At 40.7% G+C, this 21,899-nt stretch overlaps 1 protein-coding gene across 50 annotated transcripts in view; it reads right to left on the bottom strand.

Moving 5' to 3' along the window:
* Positions 1-21,899, bottom strand: part of SORBS1 (sorbin and SH3 domain containing 1) — a 166,668-nt gene that overhangs the window by 52,519 nt on the left and 92,250 nt on the right. For 25 of the 50 annotated variants that reach the window (XM_072994897.2, XM_078390592.1, XM_078390608.1 and 22 more), the window contains 9 exons: positions 20,642-20,789; positions 16,463-16,492; positions 11,684-11,847; positions 11,051-11,114; positions 9,011-9,085; positions 8,623-8,685; positions 4,228-4,275; positions 3,896-4,016; positions 2,017-2,131 (listed from right to left, as the gene is read on the bottom strand). In XM_072994897.2, coding sequence (XP_072850998.2) covers positions 2,017-2,131; positions 3,896-4,016; positions 4,228-4,275; positions 8,623-8,685; positions 9,011-9,085; positions 11,051-11,114; positions 11,684-11,847; positions 16,463-16,492; positions 20,642-20,789 — 828 coding nt within the window. The remainder of the gene's footprint in view (positions 1-2,016; positions 2,132-3,895; positions 4,017-4,227; positions 4,276-8,622; positions 8,686-9,010; positions 9,086-11,050; positions 11,115-11,683; positions 11,848-16,462; positions 16,493-20,641; positions 20,790-21,899) is intronic. The other 25 variants (XM_072994903.2, XM_078390598.1, XM_072994911.2 and 22 more) reach the window with 3 other exon arrangements.

Raw genomic sequence — 21,899 nt, 5'->3', positions numbered from 1 at the left:
CAAAAGGTGCTGAAAGAATGGAAGGCCTCTTCCTCTTGCTGTGTCATGTGGAGATTAGACCTGGAAGGATAAAATTCTAAAAAAAAAAAAACAACCACACGTTCGTTCATTCATTCATCCATCTATTCATTCATGCTATTTCTATACCAACCATTGCTAAAATTCTCTGTGCAAATTATTCAGAAAAATTGAAAACACAATATAAAAAATTATATAAAGAATGAAGTACAATTGCAGCACGAAACAAAGATTTTTTAACAGAACAATACATTTCTGTGGATGTCTTAGCACATTTTCTTGACTTTTAAAAATAGTCTCTAGCCAAACATTCCACGACTCTTTGATTAGGATAGGGTATCAACACGTTTTCCAACCAGCAGAGAGCAGAAAACAGTCTAACCTTCTACACACCTCAGAATGTAAAAGTAGACAAGTGACATGAAATGTTTCTGACTCCTGTGCTTTCTTTGCATGTTTTAAAACTTGCAGTGGCCTCAGCTGCCCCTATCTGCCCCAGATGGGGATCAGAACTGCAGCATGGTAAGAAAACAGGGAATGTTTTCTCTTATCCCCCTTTTCCACACCACTTTCCTGCTGAAAAAAATACTGTACTCCCACAGTTGCCACTTGCACTGTGATATTGCTGTTGCAGCAAGCATCAGCTGGTAGGGAAGCCATCATTTTCAGCTGGCAAATGGTATGAACACTATTCATCCCACTGCCCTGCGGTGGCTGATGTCTATTGAGGCTGTTGGTGTTGAGGGAGGAGTCATGAAAAGTCAATCCAAAGGGTCTGTCAGAGACGGAGCCAACTAAAAGGCATAAACTGAGGATGCTGAAGCAATCTGATTATGCCACCGAACAACAATGAACGTATTATTAACAAAAACAAATCGAAGGTTCATAATGAAACAAAGGCAACTTGCAACAAGGGAAGTCACTGGTTACAAGAAGTGAGAGTGTTGAACTGTTCCCAACTATTCACTAATTCACTGCTCTGCTTAGGCACTTCTGGTAAAGCAGGCACGCAGCACACGTGAGAAATAAAGGCCAGCAAATTAACCTTTTGGAAGGAGAAGGACAAAGGGAAAGGGTTCTTCTTCTGCCTACTGGTTAGACTGTTCTGGATGCAGTGTGTGTGTGTGTGTGTGTGTGTGTGTGTGTGTGTGTGTGTGTGTGTGTGTGTGTGTGTGTGTGTGTGTGTGTGTGTGTGTGTGTGTGTGTGTGTCGGTGGTGTCGGTGTCGGTGTCGGTGTCTCTCTCTCTCTCTCTCTCTCTCTCTCTCTCTGTGTCTAATTAGAGGAGGGAAAGAAATTACATTTTCTTCCTCCCCTAAATGTTTCAGAGAGAGAGAGAGAAAAGGGTGCTGCTATTGTTTTTTTCAAAGAAGCCAACTTGCAAGAGAAAAAGCACCTGTCTTTTCATCCAGAAGGAATGAAAAAGATTGCGCAGAATTGCACCATGCATGGGACCACATCACTGGGAAACAGGCAAATGAATTTACAGAGACCAGCAAGGAGGGCTCAGAAATGGAAGACTTAGGATTGCCTTGTTTTCATTTTTAACAATCATTTAAAAATCCTAAGCACCCAATTCAAAATTGAAACTTTATACCTGCTAAAATATAAGCATTAAAACCCCCTCCCCATCCAAGAGGATATGGAAACAATGTGGACTATTTATTTAGGAAGTGAATCACACTCAAGGCAAGGAACATCCAAAAAGAAAAGGCCCTTTCAGCTAACTGGGAATGGACACCTAAATGAAGGTACTGTATTAAGATGTTAAATAATAAATAAGTAATTTAGACAGTCTTCTAAAAACAAGCCAGTGTTAAAAACAAGCTGTATGAAACAATGCTACCAGTGAACAAGGACGCACACGCACACACACAAATACACACACAAATACACACACACACACACACACACACACACACACACACACACACACACACACACACACACACACACACACACACACACACACACACACACACACACGATATTAACATTACCAAATTTTCATTGTTCAGAACTGAAGACCTCCCTGGCTGATATTCATAAATGCTTTTCGGTTCAGCACGGTATTTTCTTGTATCCACTTTTTTGTCTGGAGGTTCCCAGTCATTCCTGTTGTGGTGAAAATGGTTCATTGCTGTCATAGATATGAATATTTTATTTGCAAATTTAATTTTTGTTTAATCATGCAAAACAAGAGGAATGATTTACATGCTAGATGAGTCACATTGTTCCAATTAAGGTGGAGGGCTTATCTGAACCCCATTTCACTGGTTGCCAAAATACTGTCCCATTTATCAAAACTGCTCTAAACTTCTTCACCAAATTATGATGCTGGTTTTTTTTACTAGGCACCAAATTCATGGCAAAGTATCCAAAACCACTACCCCTTTCTCACCAGGTGCCATGCCAAACCTTGCATGAAATACATGAAAAAACTCTGGGGCATGGCACTTTTTAAATTTTCACCACCTCTTCTGACATTACAGGATTTGCATTTTATCTAGGTTTGACTAGGCCTGTGTGTGACTAGGCCAGAGCTTGGAAGGAACATGTTGAAATCAAAATATTACTTCTATTGTTGGCAAGTACATTCCCTTCATGGTGAGAGGCATACTGATCACCCACCTCCATTCTGATTTAATTTTGAAACATGTGTTCACTCTTCAGCTCACTGTATTTTTATTGTTTCATTCAAAAAACTTGTGTCTCTCTATATAAGAATTTGCTTTGCCCAGGCTCATCCCATAAAGCCGGTGTCATCATCTTCACTGGTTAGGGCAAAGACTATCACTGAGGTCTCAAGATTGCTTTTTTCTGCCTAAATGTGTATGCCTTTACATCCCTGTTAACTTAACAAAGCCTGGTTCCCAGCACTAAAAAATACAGCCTGCAAAAAGGTCAACAAACTCTACCCAGCCACAAGGAACGGTGATCACTGCCGCAGAAGACTAGCTAAAACACCCATCAGTCACAGTGACAGATCATCTCTCCTCTTATCACAATAATACACCCATAACAAAAAACATCCTGATCACCATAATCACCCAATCTCCTGAAAAGGACAAAAAGCTGGTCCCACAGCTACAAGTACTCATTACTTAACTATCCCACACACTACACCAGAACACAGATGGAGTTTTAACTCCTGTCCTCTGAAGATGCTGGCCACAGACACTGGTGAAATGTTAGGAACAAAAACCTTCAGAACACGGCCAAACAGCCCGAAAAACCTACAACAACCATTGGATCCCAGCTGTGAAAGCCTTCGAGTATACATACTTGACGTATGTTTTTCTTTCTTCAAGAACGGAACATTTGTTTAAAATTAATTATCCACAGTTTGAAAATATTACCAATAATTTTTAAATAGGGATTTAAAATGTAAATTCATAAGATGAATTAGGCTGCAATTGTATAAAACACTTAACTGGAAACAATAGATACATTTCATCCAAATATGTAGAGGACTGCACTTCTAAAGCGGCAAAAAATGAATATCCTATATAGGGTACAATCCATTTTTTAGAATGTCATGGTATAAACTGCCATATTAAATATGAAAAAAATATGGGAAAAACATTGAGATTAACAACTTTAGGGGAAAATGGCAGGGTTCTTCAGCATTTCAAGATGATTTGCCTGTGGCTTCCTTCCTGATGGCAGGAAGTCACCATTTGTGTTTCTATAATGTTAAAACTTGAAACTTCTATAATGTTATAGAAAATAAGTGTTTTTAGATTGAGTGACTGAAAGGTGGAAAAATGCCCTGAAAAAATTAAGAACTACTGCTGTAATTATTGTTAAATATCTAGTCACACTGAGTTACAATCCGTTGTACCAGATTAATCCCAATGGTTTTTTAGCATATTTTACCTTTCAGAGCTTGTTTTAAGAGATGATGAACGATTTGGCAGTGGCAAAGTGGCAGACCTCTTCACCACCTTCTCTGTGTTGATGGTGTCATTCTCGCTCTTAGAACGGGGCACTGAAGTTACTGCAATTGGAGAATTTTTTAAAATAATTTTAAGTTCAGAAAGAGAACAGTCAGTTCTAAAAAATACTAAGCTTTTGCAGTCTAATATCACAAGAGTTTTTCAGCTATAATTTGATATAATTAACAATTTATCCACATCTTCACTTGCACTATTTAAATTCTGTAATACTTATAGAAGTGCACTTTCAGTTTCCAGACATTAGCTACTTACTGTCTTTGGAACAGGAGTATTGAGGAAAATAGGAATCAGAGTCTTCATCTGGAAAAGAACATAACTGCAATCACTTCAAATATTCCATTTATATACATGCATGACTGAGGATTTTCCTTCCGTACCTACATGGTTCTTAGCCTGAACTCTGATACCACTTTCATTGGTTACATCCAAATAAACATGGTAGCATTGAGGAGATAGTGTGGGAGGGAAATGTTGCAACTTTAATCCTGGAAAAGGTAGACTCTTAATATACTGGAAATATTACATGCCAGGGCTCCGTTAAAATATCCAGTCTCAAACATGTTCAGTACCTTTGAATATATGAATGCCTGGATAGGACTTCTCTCTCCATCTATATTACTTGTTATAAATGTCCACAGTTTGTTTAGTCAGCATTTTCAGTTACTGGATAAGCCACATTAGGAGCAATTGAGCAGGATTACACCATAATAACAGACTCTTCTTGCTATTCTAGAATTCTCACCAACTCTTGCCATGTGTACCAGCCCTCTTCTGCCCCTTCAAACCAATTTGCCCAGTAACCCACAACCTTGAGAGATCCCTCCTCTTTTCCCACCCTGCCAGGACAGAAGACCATCTCTTTTGACTCGGCTCTTCCAGTGACGGTAGATGACCGTTGACCGACTTTATTTTATTGAGCAGTTTTCAGCTGCTCTTTGAAATAGCAAAGGACGCTTTAAGTAAGGACAATACTCCATGACCTGAGAGTCCTTCAGGATCTCTCCATGATGGAACTCACATGGGATAGAGTGGGTTTGCAAAGGCTGGCCTAGAGCGGACAAAAGACTTCTGCAGATCAGCAAGCCTGGCCAACTTCTAGAGAGCCAAGGGTCATATATGCCTATCCCTGGGCCTGAGAAGGCCACAGTGATCCTACCTCTCCCTCCCCACCACCCATATTTTTCTTTTAAATATGGTTTTACTTGAAAAGCCACCTTATACTATTATTATTTTTAAAAAATTGAGGCATGTGGGTAGCTGGGGTTCAATGGTGCTCAAATCATGACAAACCCCTCTAAAGAGCAAAATATGACTTTCTAACCAAGAGGGGCAGAGGGCATTTTTGGCACTCTGAGAGCTACTCTGCCCACTGTTGGCCTAGACGACCGGCTATTCCACAGGGACACAGTGTCCGAGAAAATAAAGCTTACATATTAGGTTACATGGTGTTTGCAGCACTTGCAAATTTTACCTACGCTTTGAGTCTGTCTGTGACATTAAAAGGGTGCTGAAGCTTGTAAAAGGAAAACCACAAGTTTTCTGAACTTTAAAATAATAGAAAGTCACAGAAAAGGGCTCAAAACTCCAGAAAAAGGGAACAAAACAAGCTCTGCCGAATTTGAAATACGTAATATGTGGAGTGGGGTGCGTGCGCGTGGGTGAGAATTCTGCTTTTGCATAGAGACCACATGCTCAATCTCTGTCTGAAGTGCAGTTGCCATCTTGTTTAATTAATGCCCATGACAGCAGGTAGATTGTTCAGTGACAAATAAAGGCAGAGATGACTCAAACAGGTAATGTGATTATGAGCACTTCACCCTACATTTAAGCACAACATGATTCAAACTAAGGTACCAGGCCAGGGAAGGTGGGGGAAGAGACATTTTAAAGGATGACATGAGTCCTCATGGTTGTCTGTGGTACTTGCTATTTACTGGGCTGAGATCTACAGCTCAACAATCATCTGCAGTATTCCCCACAGCTTTTGGAAGCAGATTTTGAGCTACAATTCCCTCAGATCACCATGCTGACATGACTCAGCACTTAACTCCATTTCTAAAGTGCTCAGTTCTGATACTCCGAGTGCTTTATAAACTATGGCTGTGTACCTTGAAACATGTGCAGCAAGCAATAAACCTCACTGGGGAAATGACAGCATTATGCCAAATAAAGCTTTAGTCCCACAACCTTCACCACAAATTACAAATCTGCCTCCTCACTAGCTATCATCTACCGTTATGGACCAGCAAACTCCCAAAGAGTGCTCAGATATCTGCCATGCTAGTTGAGTGGCTCTTGCATTACTGTTGCTTGTCAGCACTCACCCAGTACAGCAATTATGACCCACACAGTTGCACTGGCTTGGTGTCCGCCGTGAGCTTTTAGATCAGTGTTACAGTCTCAGATGCAACACCGCTGGTGCAGCAATTGCTGTGGCATATGCCCAGCATTCATTTGCTGTCTCAGACTCCTCAGTCTATGCTGTAATTCACCATTGTTAAGTCTGTATTCTATACAACACATATTTTATCTGAAAACCAAAATCCTCACAGAAGACCTTTCATACTTAAATCAGAACCTGTTCTGTACTTTCAACCATGACAGGGAACTTCTCCGAGACAGGATCTTTGGAAGACGTTCTGGTCGGCTTGCTATCCATAACATTTTTATCCCACAGTACCATTTCTCAAATATGCAAAACATATTCAGTTTAAAGTTCCATATTCATTTTAATCCATACCGTGGCCCCTCTTACAAGGGGATGGAATCGCACACCTAAAAAAGTTCTGGGTTGCTTCAAAACTGGAGTTTCAACTGGAAGCAAGGAAAATGGATCACCTATATGCACCTTGCTTGTAAGCCTATTAGTGCATCCCAGGGGCTTTCTAGAATGCTGTTAGCCTGACAAAGAAGACACACATCTCCTTTACTGTTTGTATTTTAGTTTTAAAAAGAAAAAGCAAGTTTTCTGCATTAGAAGTGGCCATTCGGCTCCTGACCTGAAGAAACTGTGCAACTCTTCCAATCTTGTTTCCCCCCCCCCCCAAATCTTACATACAGTTAAAAGTAGGGGGAAATGGCAAAGCTCAGCTCTATCCTTGGAGTAATAATGCTCAAGCATGACTCGCTATGCCAAAAATGAAATGTTTTGTCATTAATGTAGAAAATGTGGGGGGAAATGATGTCAGCACTCATTACTTGAAAAAGTGAACATGCTATATGCGACACTGTTGTGTTTTAGCACATTGCATCCAAACTCTGCAGGCTTTGTTTGGACACAAGCCACTATGATTACAGGCTTTGTTTGGACACAGGCATGATTCCATCTGACAATAACAGCTAATTATGTATAAATGAATAAACCCATGTGTGCATCTCACAGTCAGCCACCCAAAATTATTCAATCAAAGATCCAATAAAATGGCCTCCATAGGTGGCATATCATTATATTTGGTCTAACACTATGTTTGGAATCAAGATAATATCAAACATCCTGCAGCAATGGTAATAATACCCAATGTATAGAGAACTGAATAAGCAACTGGGAATGCACATTCCAGAATCATTCTAGGCTATGGAGAATGACACGTCCAAGCTTCACCAAGACATCTTCCATGAGGAATCATATTGTTACATACCATCAAGTCACTTCCAGTGTACAGCATGATTTTCTGACTCTTAGTCTATCCACTATATTGCACTTGCTCTTACGTATGGGAAACGTGAGTGACTGCAGAAGGCATTCTGCACCTTGCAATGCTTCCTTCATCTTAATGTATGGCAGGCCATGTCAAGGTGGGGGGGTTAAATAAAAATACAATACAAATGTTTTCATTACTATTCTCTTTCTTTCTTACTTACTTTGTTTGATTTGGTTGTAATTTGACGGTTCTTTCTGCTCAATAAAGTTTACTAAAAGATTTTAAAAAATAAATTATGATCATACAAAAATGGTGCAGGACCGCCATTTATTTCCATATCCTCGGCTATCATCATCATCATCATCATCATCATCATCATCATCATCATCATCATCATCATCATCATCATCATCATCATCATCTGTCAAGTCACTTCCAATTTCTGGTGACCCTTTCCAGGGTTGTCTAGGTACACTCAGTAGTGGTTTCCCATCTTCTGGAGGTGCAGTTTGCTCAAGACTATACAGGCTGGCTCTTCTTCAAGGAGGCACAATGGGGATTCAAAATTCTGACCTAGCAGTTAGATACTTAATGTACTGAGCTGTTCAGCTAGCCCTGGGCTATAGGCATTCAATACAGCTCATTGTCTTTGTTAAGAAGTCAGTCATTTGTGGACTAAGAACGATCCTATTCTATTCAACCACCCTCATGCCTTTGGAAAGGGGTCCATGTGCTAAGTAACTACTGCATATATACCACTTCTGCGGCTGAGCACACAAAAGCAAGCAGATCAAAATTCCACACAGCATTAGTCAAGTGCTATTAGAAAGCTGAAAGAGCAAGGCAAAGCCAAAAAAGGCATCCAAGAATCAAGGCATTAACTGGCAGCAAGTCATTAGGAAGAAGCAAAGGACAGTTGGCAACTATGAAAACTCTGGCTGGAAAATTAAGGAGAAAGCAGAAGCTTTTGTGCAAAAGGAAACGTTAACTGACCACAACTATTTACCTTCAGATTTAGGGCTAGGAGTAGACACAGGAAACTGGTATGTAGGAGAATAAGGATTTTCTTCTGCAGCAGAGACAGAACAGTGGGGGTTGGACAATAGCCACACCGAAGTGGAGGAAACATATCACTTCCCAACTTTCTACCATCATTCTGAGGTTGCAGCCTGCTTTCATTATAGGAATACATCATACTCTCAAGACAGAGTAACGGGTTAGGAAGTATTCTGCCTTCGTACACGTCACACAAAGAGGCACACTGAGTTTCATTCTGTATCCAATCGTGCTAAAATTAACATCAGACATTCTACTAGTAGAATACTAGTGTGGTAGAGAAAAGTACGGTCAAACGAAACACAGAACAACAGACACTCCAACCAAGCTTATGGTACCTTCAACTTGGGGCTGGATATCAGGAAGTTCAGGGAATTTGTAGGTAGGGCAATAAGGGTTTTCTTCAGGAGGGTCTGTGCAGAAAGAGCACATTTCGGGGAAAGAACAGAGAGGAGAGATATAAAGGGACAGATGGACATATGAGCAAGCACTTCCTCACAGAGAGATGCTGAGAACAGCATTTAAGCCGATGTCCCACAAAAGTGCAAGTAACATACATTCACCATTATGCTGCACACCTAGGCCAATGATAGACACAGCACCAACTCTTTCTTTTTTTTTTCTTTTAACCACAATTCTAAGGTGGCACATCCTATTCCTCCTTCATCATGTCCCAGCAAATCTGCTGCAACAGCCTGGCTGCTGAGATAGAAGGAAAGCAGGAGTGCACAGTGGCCGTGGTGGCCGTGGTGAGATTGATGAGAAGGAAAAGGGGCTGGTGAAGCTGAAACCATTTCTCTGAAGAGAAGAAGAGACTAGAGGTCCAGTTCATAAACATCACCTGCCCACTTCTCAACTTTATGTAACAAAAAGGAACTGTAATGCCCAGCAGCCTCTGGCCTCACACCCATGGAAAATGTCACCCTTAGCCAACGACAGAGGACCATGAGACAAGGAGATCATGACTGTCCTTTAACCTCAAAATGTTCAACAAGACCTATTGCACAAACAGGAACTTTATTGACACAAGAAGGTTGAAACAGATGCACCAGAGAGCAAATGCCACCAGATGCCACTGTACATATTCTCACAAGTTGCTCAGTCTTTAGAGAAAATGTTTGAAATCCCCTTGTGTAATTTCACACTGCTCATCAAGGTTGACATCATTGGCTGTAGCCATACCACCACTATTTTTGGAAAATAAGAAGTTCTTAGAGCATCACCCCAGGTTTCAGAGATCTCTAGGTATCCCCTTCATCCAGGGGCTGCCCTTGGGAGCTGTGGAAGGTGATGGGGAATGGTTTAAAGCTGGAAAAATCATTACTGCTAGTCCCAGTAACAAAGACTTTCCATCTTTAAATCATTCATCCTCTCCCCTTCTGTAGCTCCCAAAGGCTGCCCCTGACAAGGAAGATCCTTAGGGATCCCTGAAACTTTGGGTGGAGGGTGCCCTAGGAACTTTTTATTTCCCAGAAATTGCAGCTGCATAGCCATGGCTGATGATACGAACCTTGTTGTGTGGTATAAAGTTATGCAAGAGGATTTCAATCAATATGATGCTTCTGATCTATCCCAATAAATATGCAGTGTATGAACCAAACTGCATGCATAAATATAAACATTCAACATGTGTGGTTTTTAGTTTTTAAATTGAAGCCAGAGACATGGATTAGGATTAAGGCCATCATGCAGAGGTTTAACCTTTAAAACAGAGCAGGCCCAAGGTATTGTTGTGCATGAGGTGTAGGAAAAGACTGTCACCCACATTCTTTCAGCACATTGGCTACTGAACTGTCAATACTAGGGAAGGAACAACTGGAGGTCAACAGGGCAGGCTGTTTGGAACCCCTTGTTGTGGTCTCCAAAGGAAGCAATGGTCAGAGGCTGCCACCTCTGCACCTTCCACACCAATTTCACACCTTTTAGCTGAAGCAAACACCTCTCTCTGCCTTATAGAAAAGCCAAGTCTTGTCTAATCACCGCCCATCACACAGTCCATATGAAAATGGCTTCTTCACCACATGCTATTAGTCCTTGGAAGATAACTTCAATTGGCACCAATGAAAGCTTCCCTTTAAGGGCTAAAGACAACTTTTTGGGAGCGGAATTTACTTCAGGACTGTGGCATGGCAGACAAGATGCAATACCCTCCCCTCCACTCATTCCAAGATCCTTATCCTTACTGTGTATTCTGGAACTATTTAACTACAAAAACAATATATACTACATTGCACACATCTCATTTCATGTGTAATTCGTCCTTAATGTTTATCTAGATTTTCTCTTGAAATTTGGAAACTTGGACAATGTTTAAAAACATTCACTGTGGTTCTTTAACCCAAATGATTTCAGAAAAAAAGGAGGCAACTTAATATTACCTTTCGTCAGTCTGTGGATTTGTTTGAACATTGTCTTATACCAGTCCTTCGAGCGGTCTGTGTTCTGATCAAAGAAGAAAAATAACAAAACAATTGTCTGAGTTTACAGGGGTTAAAAAGTCGGCTTAGTTTAAGATGAATTATACAGGCAATTCCTATGAATTATAATGACAAGTTAGTATGGTCCCAGGATCAACGTGCTGAAGCTAAGCAGTTCTGGGTTTGTTCATTTCCTGGATGGTAAACCACCTAGCAACTTGCGTGTATGACTCCTTGTATCCCACAGTCAGAAGATATAAATGTTCTAAACATTCATATGTTATAATGTTATATGTTAAATGTTATACCAGCCTTCCTTGGAGAACTCAGAAGCAAGAACAGCTGGGTTCTGGCTATAATCCATCTGTGCCAGAATATTTTGAAGGGGTGTTTTGGCCCCAGCTTACTGTGGCGTTTGAACACAGTCAGTATTCCACATTATCTCACTATCATACCATTCAATGAAGCATGTGCAACACTAGCATAGCATTACTTCAGGACTAAGATTCAAAATAATGCATACTCTGAAATTCACTGAAATGAAATGACCATAACTGGATTCCTGCAATACCATAATATTTTTAATTTCCTTACCCTTAGTGGAATGCCTATGTCATCTGATAAGGAATCAGCCATGTGCTCTGTACTCTTAATAACTTTACTTTGTTCTTCTGTTGATTGTTTTTCACTTTGGTTGATCTTTTCTTGCATAGACATGTAATCTACTTTATCAACAGGTGGTGCATCTGGCACTGGCTCTGTAGATAAATGAAGTACATTTGTTATTTTGACTTCTACCATTATTGCAGAATACCCAGCACCCATCACTCCAAAACCTTGGTGAAACACAGATGAGTCTGAGACTTTTCAAGACAGTGTAATTTACAATATGAATGAATAAATGAGGGATTTTAGACCAAGAAACAACTCAGATATATATATATATATCTTTTAAGTGTTTGATATTTCTTCATTGATCCATAAGCCAGCCTATGTCTTGGCCCTCAAAAGTACCACATAGGTCTAGCCAGGGATTCATAGCTTTTTAGTTATGTTTTAACACAAAGTGACATTTTAGTACAAAACATACAGCTGATATTTTAACCTCCACCTCTGACAAGTTATCCTAAAGGATTTCAGGAGTGAAAAGGGTGCAGGGTATTATAACTTGCCTCATCAAAGATTTGCCAAGTAGCAGTAATTCTGGTATCACAGCACAGCATGCACTGGAGAAAGACAGAGGACCAGTTACTAAAACCATGCACACAGTTGCAATACCCAAAGCCAACCGGAACTCTGTGGTTCTGAATGGAATAATTATAGTGCAGGACAAGGCTCATGCAGAAGGAGCCAGCATCAGTCAGAGAATACCCTGAGCAAATCCACTTTAGAGCCACCAAGAATTTTAATAGTCAAAATGTCTCTCTGTATTGCCTTGGGAAAACAAGGGCATTCCATTCAAATCAGATCATGTATGGGCACCAACGCTGGGGGACAAAGGTAGTCCTGGGACAATTTTTTCTTCTGGAAAAACAAGAACAACGTGCTCTTATTTTATGTCGCAATTGTCAAAAACATTACCTATTGCAGGGATCACAACATGTTTTTAAGAGCCAGTTAAAAACCTGGCTCTTCAGGCAGGCCTTCCCTCCTGTCAATACTTGACTTTATTCTTATTATAATTTTCTGTTTTCCCATCTTGAGCATTACTAACATTATTATTTGGAATTGTTTTGACTGTTTTAGTTTATAATGTATAATGGAACCTGACCTGAGCAGACTTTGTCTAAAAGGGGGGGGGGGATAGAAATTTAATGAATGAATGAATGAATAATGAACGAACGAACGAACGAACGAACGAACGAACGAACGAACGAACGGATGGATGGATGGATAAATGGATGAATGATATAAGGATGAGGCACTGTTCTGTAGAGGAAATATTTAAATATTAGACACTAAGGAGAACTTTCAGGAAGAGCCAAAGAGGTACAAAAGTGGTGGATTCCACATAGCTCTAAAGGGGTGAGATTCCAGCCACTCAGCCTAAAGGGATTGAAAAACAGGTTTTCAATTGACCTCTGTGAGAAACCTGTCACAAACTGGAGGGACAAGGGTATAGTACTTTCCAAGTAACCCAAAGGGATGAGGCTGTTTATTAGGCTTATAGAAAGAGAAGAAGGGCTATAAATGAGTGGGCTCATACTAAAGGCATTTGGAGAAGTAGACCATATATGGGTATTTACATTATGATACCAGAAGCCCTTGTGCCAAACTCAAAGGAGCTGAAGAGTTTAGTGCTAAATGAAAGCATAAGATATAGTGTACATATTGAAAATGTGGTGACAAGCTGTAGTGGGGTACCACACTGCAGGACGGTCTGTATGATGAACAAGTAGGCCAAGCAAGGCAACCCCTCTCTCCCTTGATGGTCTTATCTTGTATGTTGCAGGAAAGCTGGATAAAGGAAAGTTCATCTTCAGAAGTGTGTTTCTTCAGTAGTAATCTGGAGCTACCAGCGGTCAGTGTGCACATGAGACGGAACTAATTAGGAAGGGAGAAACTCACATGAAGTGTAAAGAGCTTCAAAAGTCTCTTTCCAAACTTGGTGGATGGACAACAAAATGGCATATGAGACTGAGAATAAAGTATATGTAAAACTATGCATTTTAGAATGACTGATTAACGGAGGCGGGCACAGAACACTGGTGCCTTCTAGTCTGGTATATGGATGTATCCAAAGTGAGTCCCTGATCGGAAGGCAAAAGGAGGACAGAAGCTGGTATGAGGTCTTCCCGTGATGTATGACAGCAGGAGATAGCTTTTTTGAACAAATAACTTTGATCCTATCTTTTCTAATATTCTCCTGACTGAAATTATGGGGGGGGGGGCATCTTTTGGTCCAAGCAAGGGTTACCTTAGACCAGAATTCTGATCTGGGATGCTCCTGTACAAGTCTAGAGCCAACTATGAGTTACAGCTATAAGAAAAACTGCTACGGGTAAATTTATATGCTGCCGATAGACTTAGAATTTCTAAGAATTTCTTAGAAAGCGAGGAAGCATAATCTTACTTTAAGAGCACTGACAAAAATGTTGATATAAGTCTTTTTAAGGGTGGACAAAGATCCAACTGCAAGGGGTTTAGAAGCTCTCCATACCTTCCTTCCTATGATTTTTTTCCCTCCTCCAGAAAAATGGATTACATCTCAATGGCAACAAGAGTGCTCATTATCTCTAGTGCTGTTGTTGTTTCAATTTGTATGACACCTCACAATGCTAAAGCCCTCTCTTGGTGGTTTACAACGTAATCATGCAAACAACAACTTTGTGTTTTTAGTGGGTGACCAGGTTCTTCCAGTTTCAACACAAGTAAGAATAGTCATGTTGGCTTTAGGATCAGTCCTGGTGCCAGAATCTTTTAAAAAGCTAAATTAGCCCAATTTAGTCAACATCAGGTGGACCATGAGAGCCAGGGTGTCCTTAGCACGCTTGCTTAACTGGTCCTAAGATTTACAGAAGAGAAGAAGCCTAAGAAGAGGACCCGTTTCTAAACTGTTGCAAAAGTGGATTGGCTGAAATTCCATTTGCCTTGATTATGTGGTTGGCCAATATGTGGGGAAAAAAATCTTATCAGTGAAGACTAAAAAGGTGGCTTCCACTTGTTTTAAGAGAGTACCTGTTTTCCACTTTTAATGAAAGAAAATTAGAAGTTTCAGCACATGTGGAGAGAGGGGACCAAGCAGAATGGCTTTGCCTGATTTAAAAAAAATGGGATGGGGGATTTTTAAAGAGAAAAAAAAATAAATACTGCTTTTTTCCAGAGGCCTTTTCAACAATATAGAATTCATTGTTCTTTGCTACCATCTGGTGGCTTGTAAGAGATACACTTTCGATTTCCACAGGATAAGCAAAGGAATGGCTGGAGCATTTTGGCACAAAGTGCCTGAGTGTGTGTGTGTTGCCTTTTTTTTTTTTTAATTGAATCTGGTTGTCTGCCCCAAAAGTGGAGGAAGCCTTGGTATCCCCTAGAGGTGCTCCTATGCAGAGGCTTCTGCGGGTGGGCTCCCAAGCAATGGATGATGAGGGATGCATGTGCTGGGGAGAATTCATTTTACAGGAGTTTCTTTGATTGCTTGTGCTAATTGTTCTGGGGCTTTTAGGGTGGACCCTTCCCCCCCCCCGTCCCATAGCCCTGATCCATCTTGTAGGTGTAAACTGGAGTTGCATCCCTGTTGTCATAAAGAAGAACAAAGACAAAAGAAAAGGTGGAAAGTTCAATGAAAGGACTTAAAAGAGAGAGAACCTCTGAAAATAGAAGAAAAGGAGTACAAGGAATTCTCCTTAAAGAAAAGGGGGGAAGAGACCTAAAAAAAAACAAAGGGAAAAGGGAGGGACAGGTGTGGGAGCATGTGGGATTTCCATTTTCTTCTCCTGATTGAAGGCAGGTAAGAATAATGTAATATATAATTAGAAGGCAAAGGTGGATGATACTTTCCTTAGATCACTAAAAGTCAGAAAAATAAGCTAGCTTTCAACTCTCTGCAAGACTAGTACAGAATCAAAAGCTAGTTTATATCTGTGACTTTTTAGTGGTCTGATATAAGTATCACCTGCCCTTGCCTTTGGGATTATGTACCGGGACCACTAAGCTTTCTTTTTCCATTTTTGTTAGTAGAGTATAATCAGAATTCTTGGTACAGTACAAAAAACCGAAGTCACTTGATTACCTGCCTTCTGAGCAGAGTGGATCCTCATAAAACAGACATATATCTTTATGTAACAGATCAATTGATTTAGGGTGCTCACTACCACAGGATATTGTGATGGCTGTTCGCTTGGATGGTCTTGAAAGGGAATCAGTACATGAAAATAAATGTCCCTGTATTTTAATTCACAAACACCAAATTGATATTTATAGGAATATACATAAAGACACAGTGCTTTGTTCCAGCTGAACAGCCATTCCTGGAAGTTGGTTGAGGCCAATGTCACATATGAGTGTCTGGGTTTAAATGTGTGTACAAATTAATGGACAGAATTGATAAAGAAGGTATGCTGTATGGCTATGTGGGACTTTTTTCAGTGGCAGGCCTTGAAGGATCCATCAAACATATCTATTATTATTTATTTGTTACCATAAGTTATAGTCTTCTTTTCTCTATACACCTATCAGAATCCCTTCTGGTCTTATGAGGGATAGTATAAACCCCTTCATAGGGATTGGATTGAATATAATTTTCCCGCCCTTTCAGTTGTAGCTCTTATTTGTGGATTCACTAAAGATATTCTATCATATAAAAAACCGGCGCCTTCCTCAGCAGCAAGGGACAACAGCAGGGAAAGAAGTGGCGGTGTTCTCTAGGCATCATACCTGCGAGGCTACTAAGCTTTTTTTGCTGTTCTGTGAGAGAGGAGAAAACAATAAACAAATGAGGCCCACAACTCTTACAGTAATATGACAGGCACATGCTGAATACAGTGTCAAGTGCTTATGCAACTCCTACAATCCTACACCCATCATGATTCCACAAATGTTCAGCCAAGCACCTTTCAAGACAGCAGTGATGAACAGAGGTCTTAAATCATTAACATAGCGAGTCTGTAATGTGTGTGGATATGTGTGTTAGACAATTTAAAATGCAGGCAAGAATTCTCAGATAATACAATATACAATGTTCAGGAAGTAGCAAAGCTTGTAATATTTCTAACCAGTGATACAGTATCACCATTTTCAATAAGCTTCGAACTATTTTAACTGCTTCTCGGACACCATCTTGTAAATCTGTTACATCTCTTCAAGTTAAATCAATGTGATTAGCCCTATAACGTATACGGGAGGAGAGGCAGAGAAAGAGAATGCCTTTTCTAAGGCTATTTAGTGAGTTAACGAGGGAAATACAACATTCAGATTGGAACATGTGGTACTCCTTGTGAAGGTTGTGTCTAGTTTGGGTGATACTCTGAGGCACCCAAGACTGGCCTGTACCCTTCCCACCACCTACAAAAAGCAATTGCCATTCAACCTGGATTCCAACACTAGGTCAGGCATTCAGAATTGTACCCACCCTGTTTAACTTTGCTACCCTATTGATTAAGTTTCAGTCCCATGAGAGAGGTATATATCTCTGCACAAACTAATCACAGGTGAGCAAAATCAGCAACTGAGGGCATTTGTATAGCAACAAAGATACAGTAAATCCATAGTTGGCCCATACATATTAAACATGGTGCCTATGACAGATGCAATTATGAATACAAACACCACAGGCCTCACCTCTTCGTCTCCAGTTAATTGCAAAAACTAGATTGGAGGACACTTACGTACCATTACCCATGGTCTCACATTTTTCTGAGACACTTCTAATATAAACCTCTCCTACCCAATTCTTCAACTTTCTGCCCCTATCCAGTACTAAGAACTGTGCTTTTTGAAGAAAGATGAAAAGTGTCCCGAGTTCTCTGTGTTTAGAAAGCATGTGTTCACATTCCATTCACTGAGAGTGCTAAACCCACCTAATGATTTTGGAGAAATGTCAAATCAAAGAGAAATTGTAACAATCAAGAAGCACAGAGGAGAAAACATATACCAAACATGTTGTTGTTGCTATGTGCTTTCAAGTTGCTCATGACTTATGGTGACCCTATGAATTAGTGACCTCCAAAACGTCCTATCACCAACAGCTCAATACTCCTTAGAAATTCTGTGTTCTACCTGCCTGTTCTATGAGACAAAAAACATCTGATGTGCTGCTGAGCTTAGTTATGCTATAATGTCAATCCTATCCAAAGGCTAGCAATTCTAGCAGCATCTACTGAAACACATGAAAAATATGTTATGCCTTGTGCCTCTGGCCACATATCAGACCTTAAAATGACACAGCAGAGCCAATAGACCATGCAAGTGATTCATCACAAGAGACTCCCCCAAAACGGAACAATACGATAAAGAAACAGAGAGTAGGAACATGCCTCACTCCAATCACTATCTAAAGGAGCATCCAAATCACATTGCACCTAATAGCATTGATGCCCTCAGGCTTAAGGCCTTGTGAATACCCTTAACTTATTATGACTCTTCCTAGGCAAAAGGTGGATTAAAAAGAATAACAGAAAACTAACCTACCCTACATCAGTTGGCACAGACCTGAAGACCCATAAAAAGAACAGGAAGAAGCAAAAAGAGAAGAAAGGGGGCAAGTTGGAAACCAAGAAAGACCAAATGGTTGGTGGGAACAAAAACAAAAAACTGAACAAGAAGTGATTGTGGGGGAGGAAAAATGTGTTATGAACATCATACACCTTGCTCCTCAGGCACTTCAGAAATTCAGTGTGATCAGACCAATCTCAAAAGGAAAGAAAAGTAGAAGAAATAAGAATGAAATGAAAATGTATACACCAATCTCCCCAGACACATATAAATTCCAAATTTTCAAGCTCCCAACAAAAATAATAGCTACTCAGAAAGCAACTTGGGCTATCTACATAATAATGGCTGAAATACGGTAGGACGTCACAACTAGAGTAGGCCCACTGAATCAATTGAACTTACAGAGGAGTTGATACACTAAATCTCCACTTATTCAATGGGCCTACTCTAGTTGTAACTTTTTCAATCAATACATAATTATTGGCCATAGCATCTGGACAACAGCAAGGGTGATATATAAGAAAACCTAATAATTAGGATGATGATAGAAAGATTTAAAAACCCATTGTGTATAAATAACATGATACATGGCCACACCAAAGACACAACGATCTCCCCTATAATAATAACTCAGACCTATTTCAATGATACAGAGACAGACTGACTGTCATGGCTTCCACACAGAATAAGACTGTTTTCAGAGAGATGTTGGTGATCAGTGACAGTCTATGACAGCTCCACCATCCTTTCATGTGGCAAAACAGGAGTAAGGCAAGATAACATGAGGAAGAAAGGCACTATTCTTCTACTCAGTAGAATCTACTGGATCATCCCATGGCCAGTCTAGTCCCAAAACAAATGTGATGATTGAGACCCTTAAAAGCAGAGGAACCTGAGTACTGAAGTGCAGACAGAAAATGGTTGGAAATCTCAGGGATACTCCATGTTGCACACATAGTCCATTTGACAAGCACTCTTCGGTATAACCAGGGAAGATAATGCATTTGGATCTCATTCAGTTCCTGATGCAATTCCATCTTCTCCTACAGGCTTCTTGACAAGTCTTCCTTCAAAGGGGAGGACAGTTGTTTGACTATGAAGATCCTGGAGTGTTCAGTGCTCCTTACTGGTGGAATGGAGGAGTGGCGAGCTGTTTCATTCTAGATTCAACAGTAGTCAGGCTAAGTCGAAAATCTCCTTCAGTAGAGAACCCACACAATGTGAATATGATTACAGTGAAACCTACTCTCTAAATCTAAAAGTGTTACACACAGAGTGGCGTTATCCACCTGCAAAGCCTTCAACACTTTTGACATCTCAGAACCCTCATCTTCTTACATGGACACTGCGTTCCATCTCTCCCATAGGAAGCTGGAGTTGATTCACTGACTCTTGAAATAAATAATTACCAGTGCCAGTTTACAATGAGGACAATTTCCTTAAAGACTGCAGGCAAAAAAAAAAAAAGATAAAACCTTGCCTGGTCATTTCTCCATAGTAAAGTCTGGGTCTGGGGTCTGTTCCTGATTGTTCTGTGCTGAGCTCCTTTGGTCTTTGTGTTTCCCAACATACTTGGAGGAGCCCTCAGAGGCTGAGGGAAAAGCATAGTAGGAAGCGCCAAGTGGTGTGCCAAAGCCCCAATCCACAGAGGCTGAATACAGTGCTTAAATGAAATTAACAATCCTCACAAATTCACAACTCAAAATATGCATTCCAAACACATACGCAGAGAATAGTCTCTGAGGATCCATAAGATCAGCTAAGAAAGGCAGATTAGACTGGTCAGATTGGTGATTTTGTACTTCCCTTCTACCCATCCCACCATCCTGGCTAGAAGTCTGAGACAACACCTTGGTTTCCTCAGTGCTACTTCCCCTTCAGTTCTGGTTTGCCTCTACAGAGAAGAGATATCCATTAAAGAAATAAGCCAAGCTGAGACACCCAAAGCAAAACCTAGTCTCTCTGCAGCCCAGTTCCACCATTCTCACATAACTAGTGCCATCCACACAGACCGTTGCTTCAGTCTGGAGGCCAGAACGTCCTTCACTTTGCCTTACTAGCTCTGGCATTGTGAAGACAGAGCGCTATTTACCCATTCCACCAATGCTAGTCAGATCGTAATCTGAGAGGTACAGCGAGAAAAGGGGAGTGTTCCATTCTCTCAACACAGCTGTTCTTGCTGAAAAAGGCATCACAGAATCTGAGGCCCATTGCTGCCAGGAGTCAAAGGAAGTACAGCCCTTCTCCACTCTTGCTGCATGGTTAGGCTACTCTCGGGGAACGACAGGATTCCTTCCCCATTTCACCCCATCTTCATCATGGCAATTACCCAGTCACATATAATGACTGTAGCAAAAATGTTAAGCTAGAAAAAGAAATGCATCTGCAGGTTTCTGTCCTTACCTCTGTTGTGCTGCAAAAGGACAATGGTGGGATTGACGATAGTGGTGGAAGGGTAAGCAGAGGAAGGCTTGCTGGTCACTGTTAAGGAGCCATAGCAATCAGTGCTGCCGCTGGTTTTGGGGGCTTCATGTAGCAGAGGGCAGGGATCCTGAAACACATTACGTGCACATACCATTATTGCCTAAAGGTCATGACGTATCATCGGCCAACTGCTCTGCAATTAAAAATAAACAAAACCAGAGAAAAGTTTAGTATTAATGCACAAGCATAAGAGACGTTGCTCCGAGGCAGCGGTTTTATCATTTGAATTAGCACACACAGAGGAAAGGCCGAGTAATGACATTCCTTTTTGTTCGAGATTATTCAAGCCAGAAGCCGTGCCACTGGACAAAGTTATAAAACACATAAGACACATCTGATGGCAAGGTATTCCGAGAGAGAGAGAGAGAGGTAATTGGGTGCACACACTCCTTTCTAAAAAGAGGTATTCCTTTCAAAGTAATATTCAAGCATGCAAAACTCATGCACTTCTGAATGAAATCTAATTAATCGCCAGTCAAGAAGCACTGTCCCTTGCAAGCTGTGAGACTGCACGATGTCAGTGAAATCACAATTATGTGAAGAATATGAGGGGACCAATAAAGAGGGAAAAGAAAGAGGAAGGCACAAGAGAGTTTCACACAGACTGCTCTTGGTTTTGTTTGTTGGGACTCCCTGATCAACTTTTACTTTAATAAGGGAGGCTTGATTTGGTTTCCAAGATTGATTTGGGTTCCTTATTTTATAGTTTTGCAAGTAGCTGCTGTGTTCTCATCTGCATTGACATTCAAAGTATTCTGTAACATCCAACAAGTCATATATGGGTAGAGTCAACTGCTCTCTAAACCAGTGAGTCTCAGATGCCTTAGCTTTTGCTCCAAGTGAGAAAGAAAGTGCAAGGTTTTGTTAACGATCCATGGATCGAAACGCCGTGTTCAATCTGAATTCAGACCTGACTTCAGCACTGAAGTGACTTTATTCACCTTGAGAGATAACAATGCCACAAAGGAGAGTGGGTTGTCATCCTGATCTTTGTCTCGAATGTCTTGTGAGCTTTCAACACCATTGACCATGGCATGATCCTGGTCTGAATGGGAAATGATGGCACAATGCACTGGTGATTTCACTATCACCTAGCAGGTCAATTCCAGAAGGTGGTGCTGGGAGACTATAGAATTTGTGCTATGGGTTTCCCACAGGGCTCAATCGTATTCCTTGT

Source organism: Pogona vitticeps, chromosome 3 (assembly GCF_051106095.1).
Source record: "Pogona vitticeps strain Pit_001003342236 chromosome 3, PviZW2.1, whole genome shotgun sequence".
In the NCBI taxonomy this organism is placed as follows: Eukaryota; Metazoa; Chordata; class Lepidosauria; order Squamata; family Agamidae; genus Pogona; species Pogona vitticeps.
Note: the sequence above shows the minus strand (reverse complement) of the source record. Positions and strands in the feature narration are given on the sequence as shown.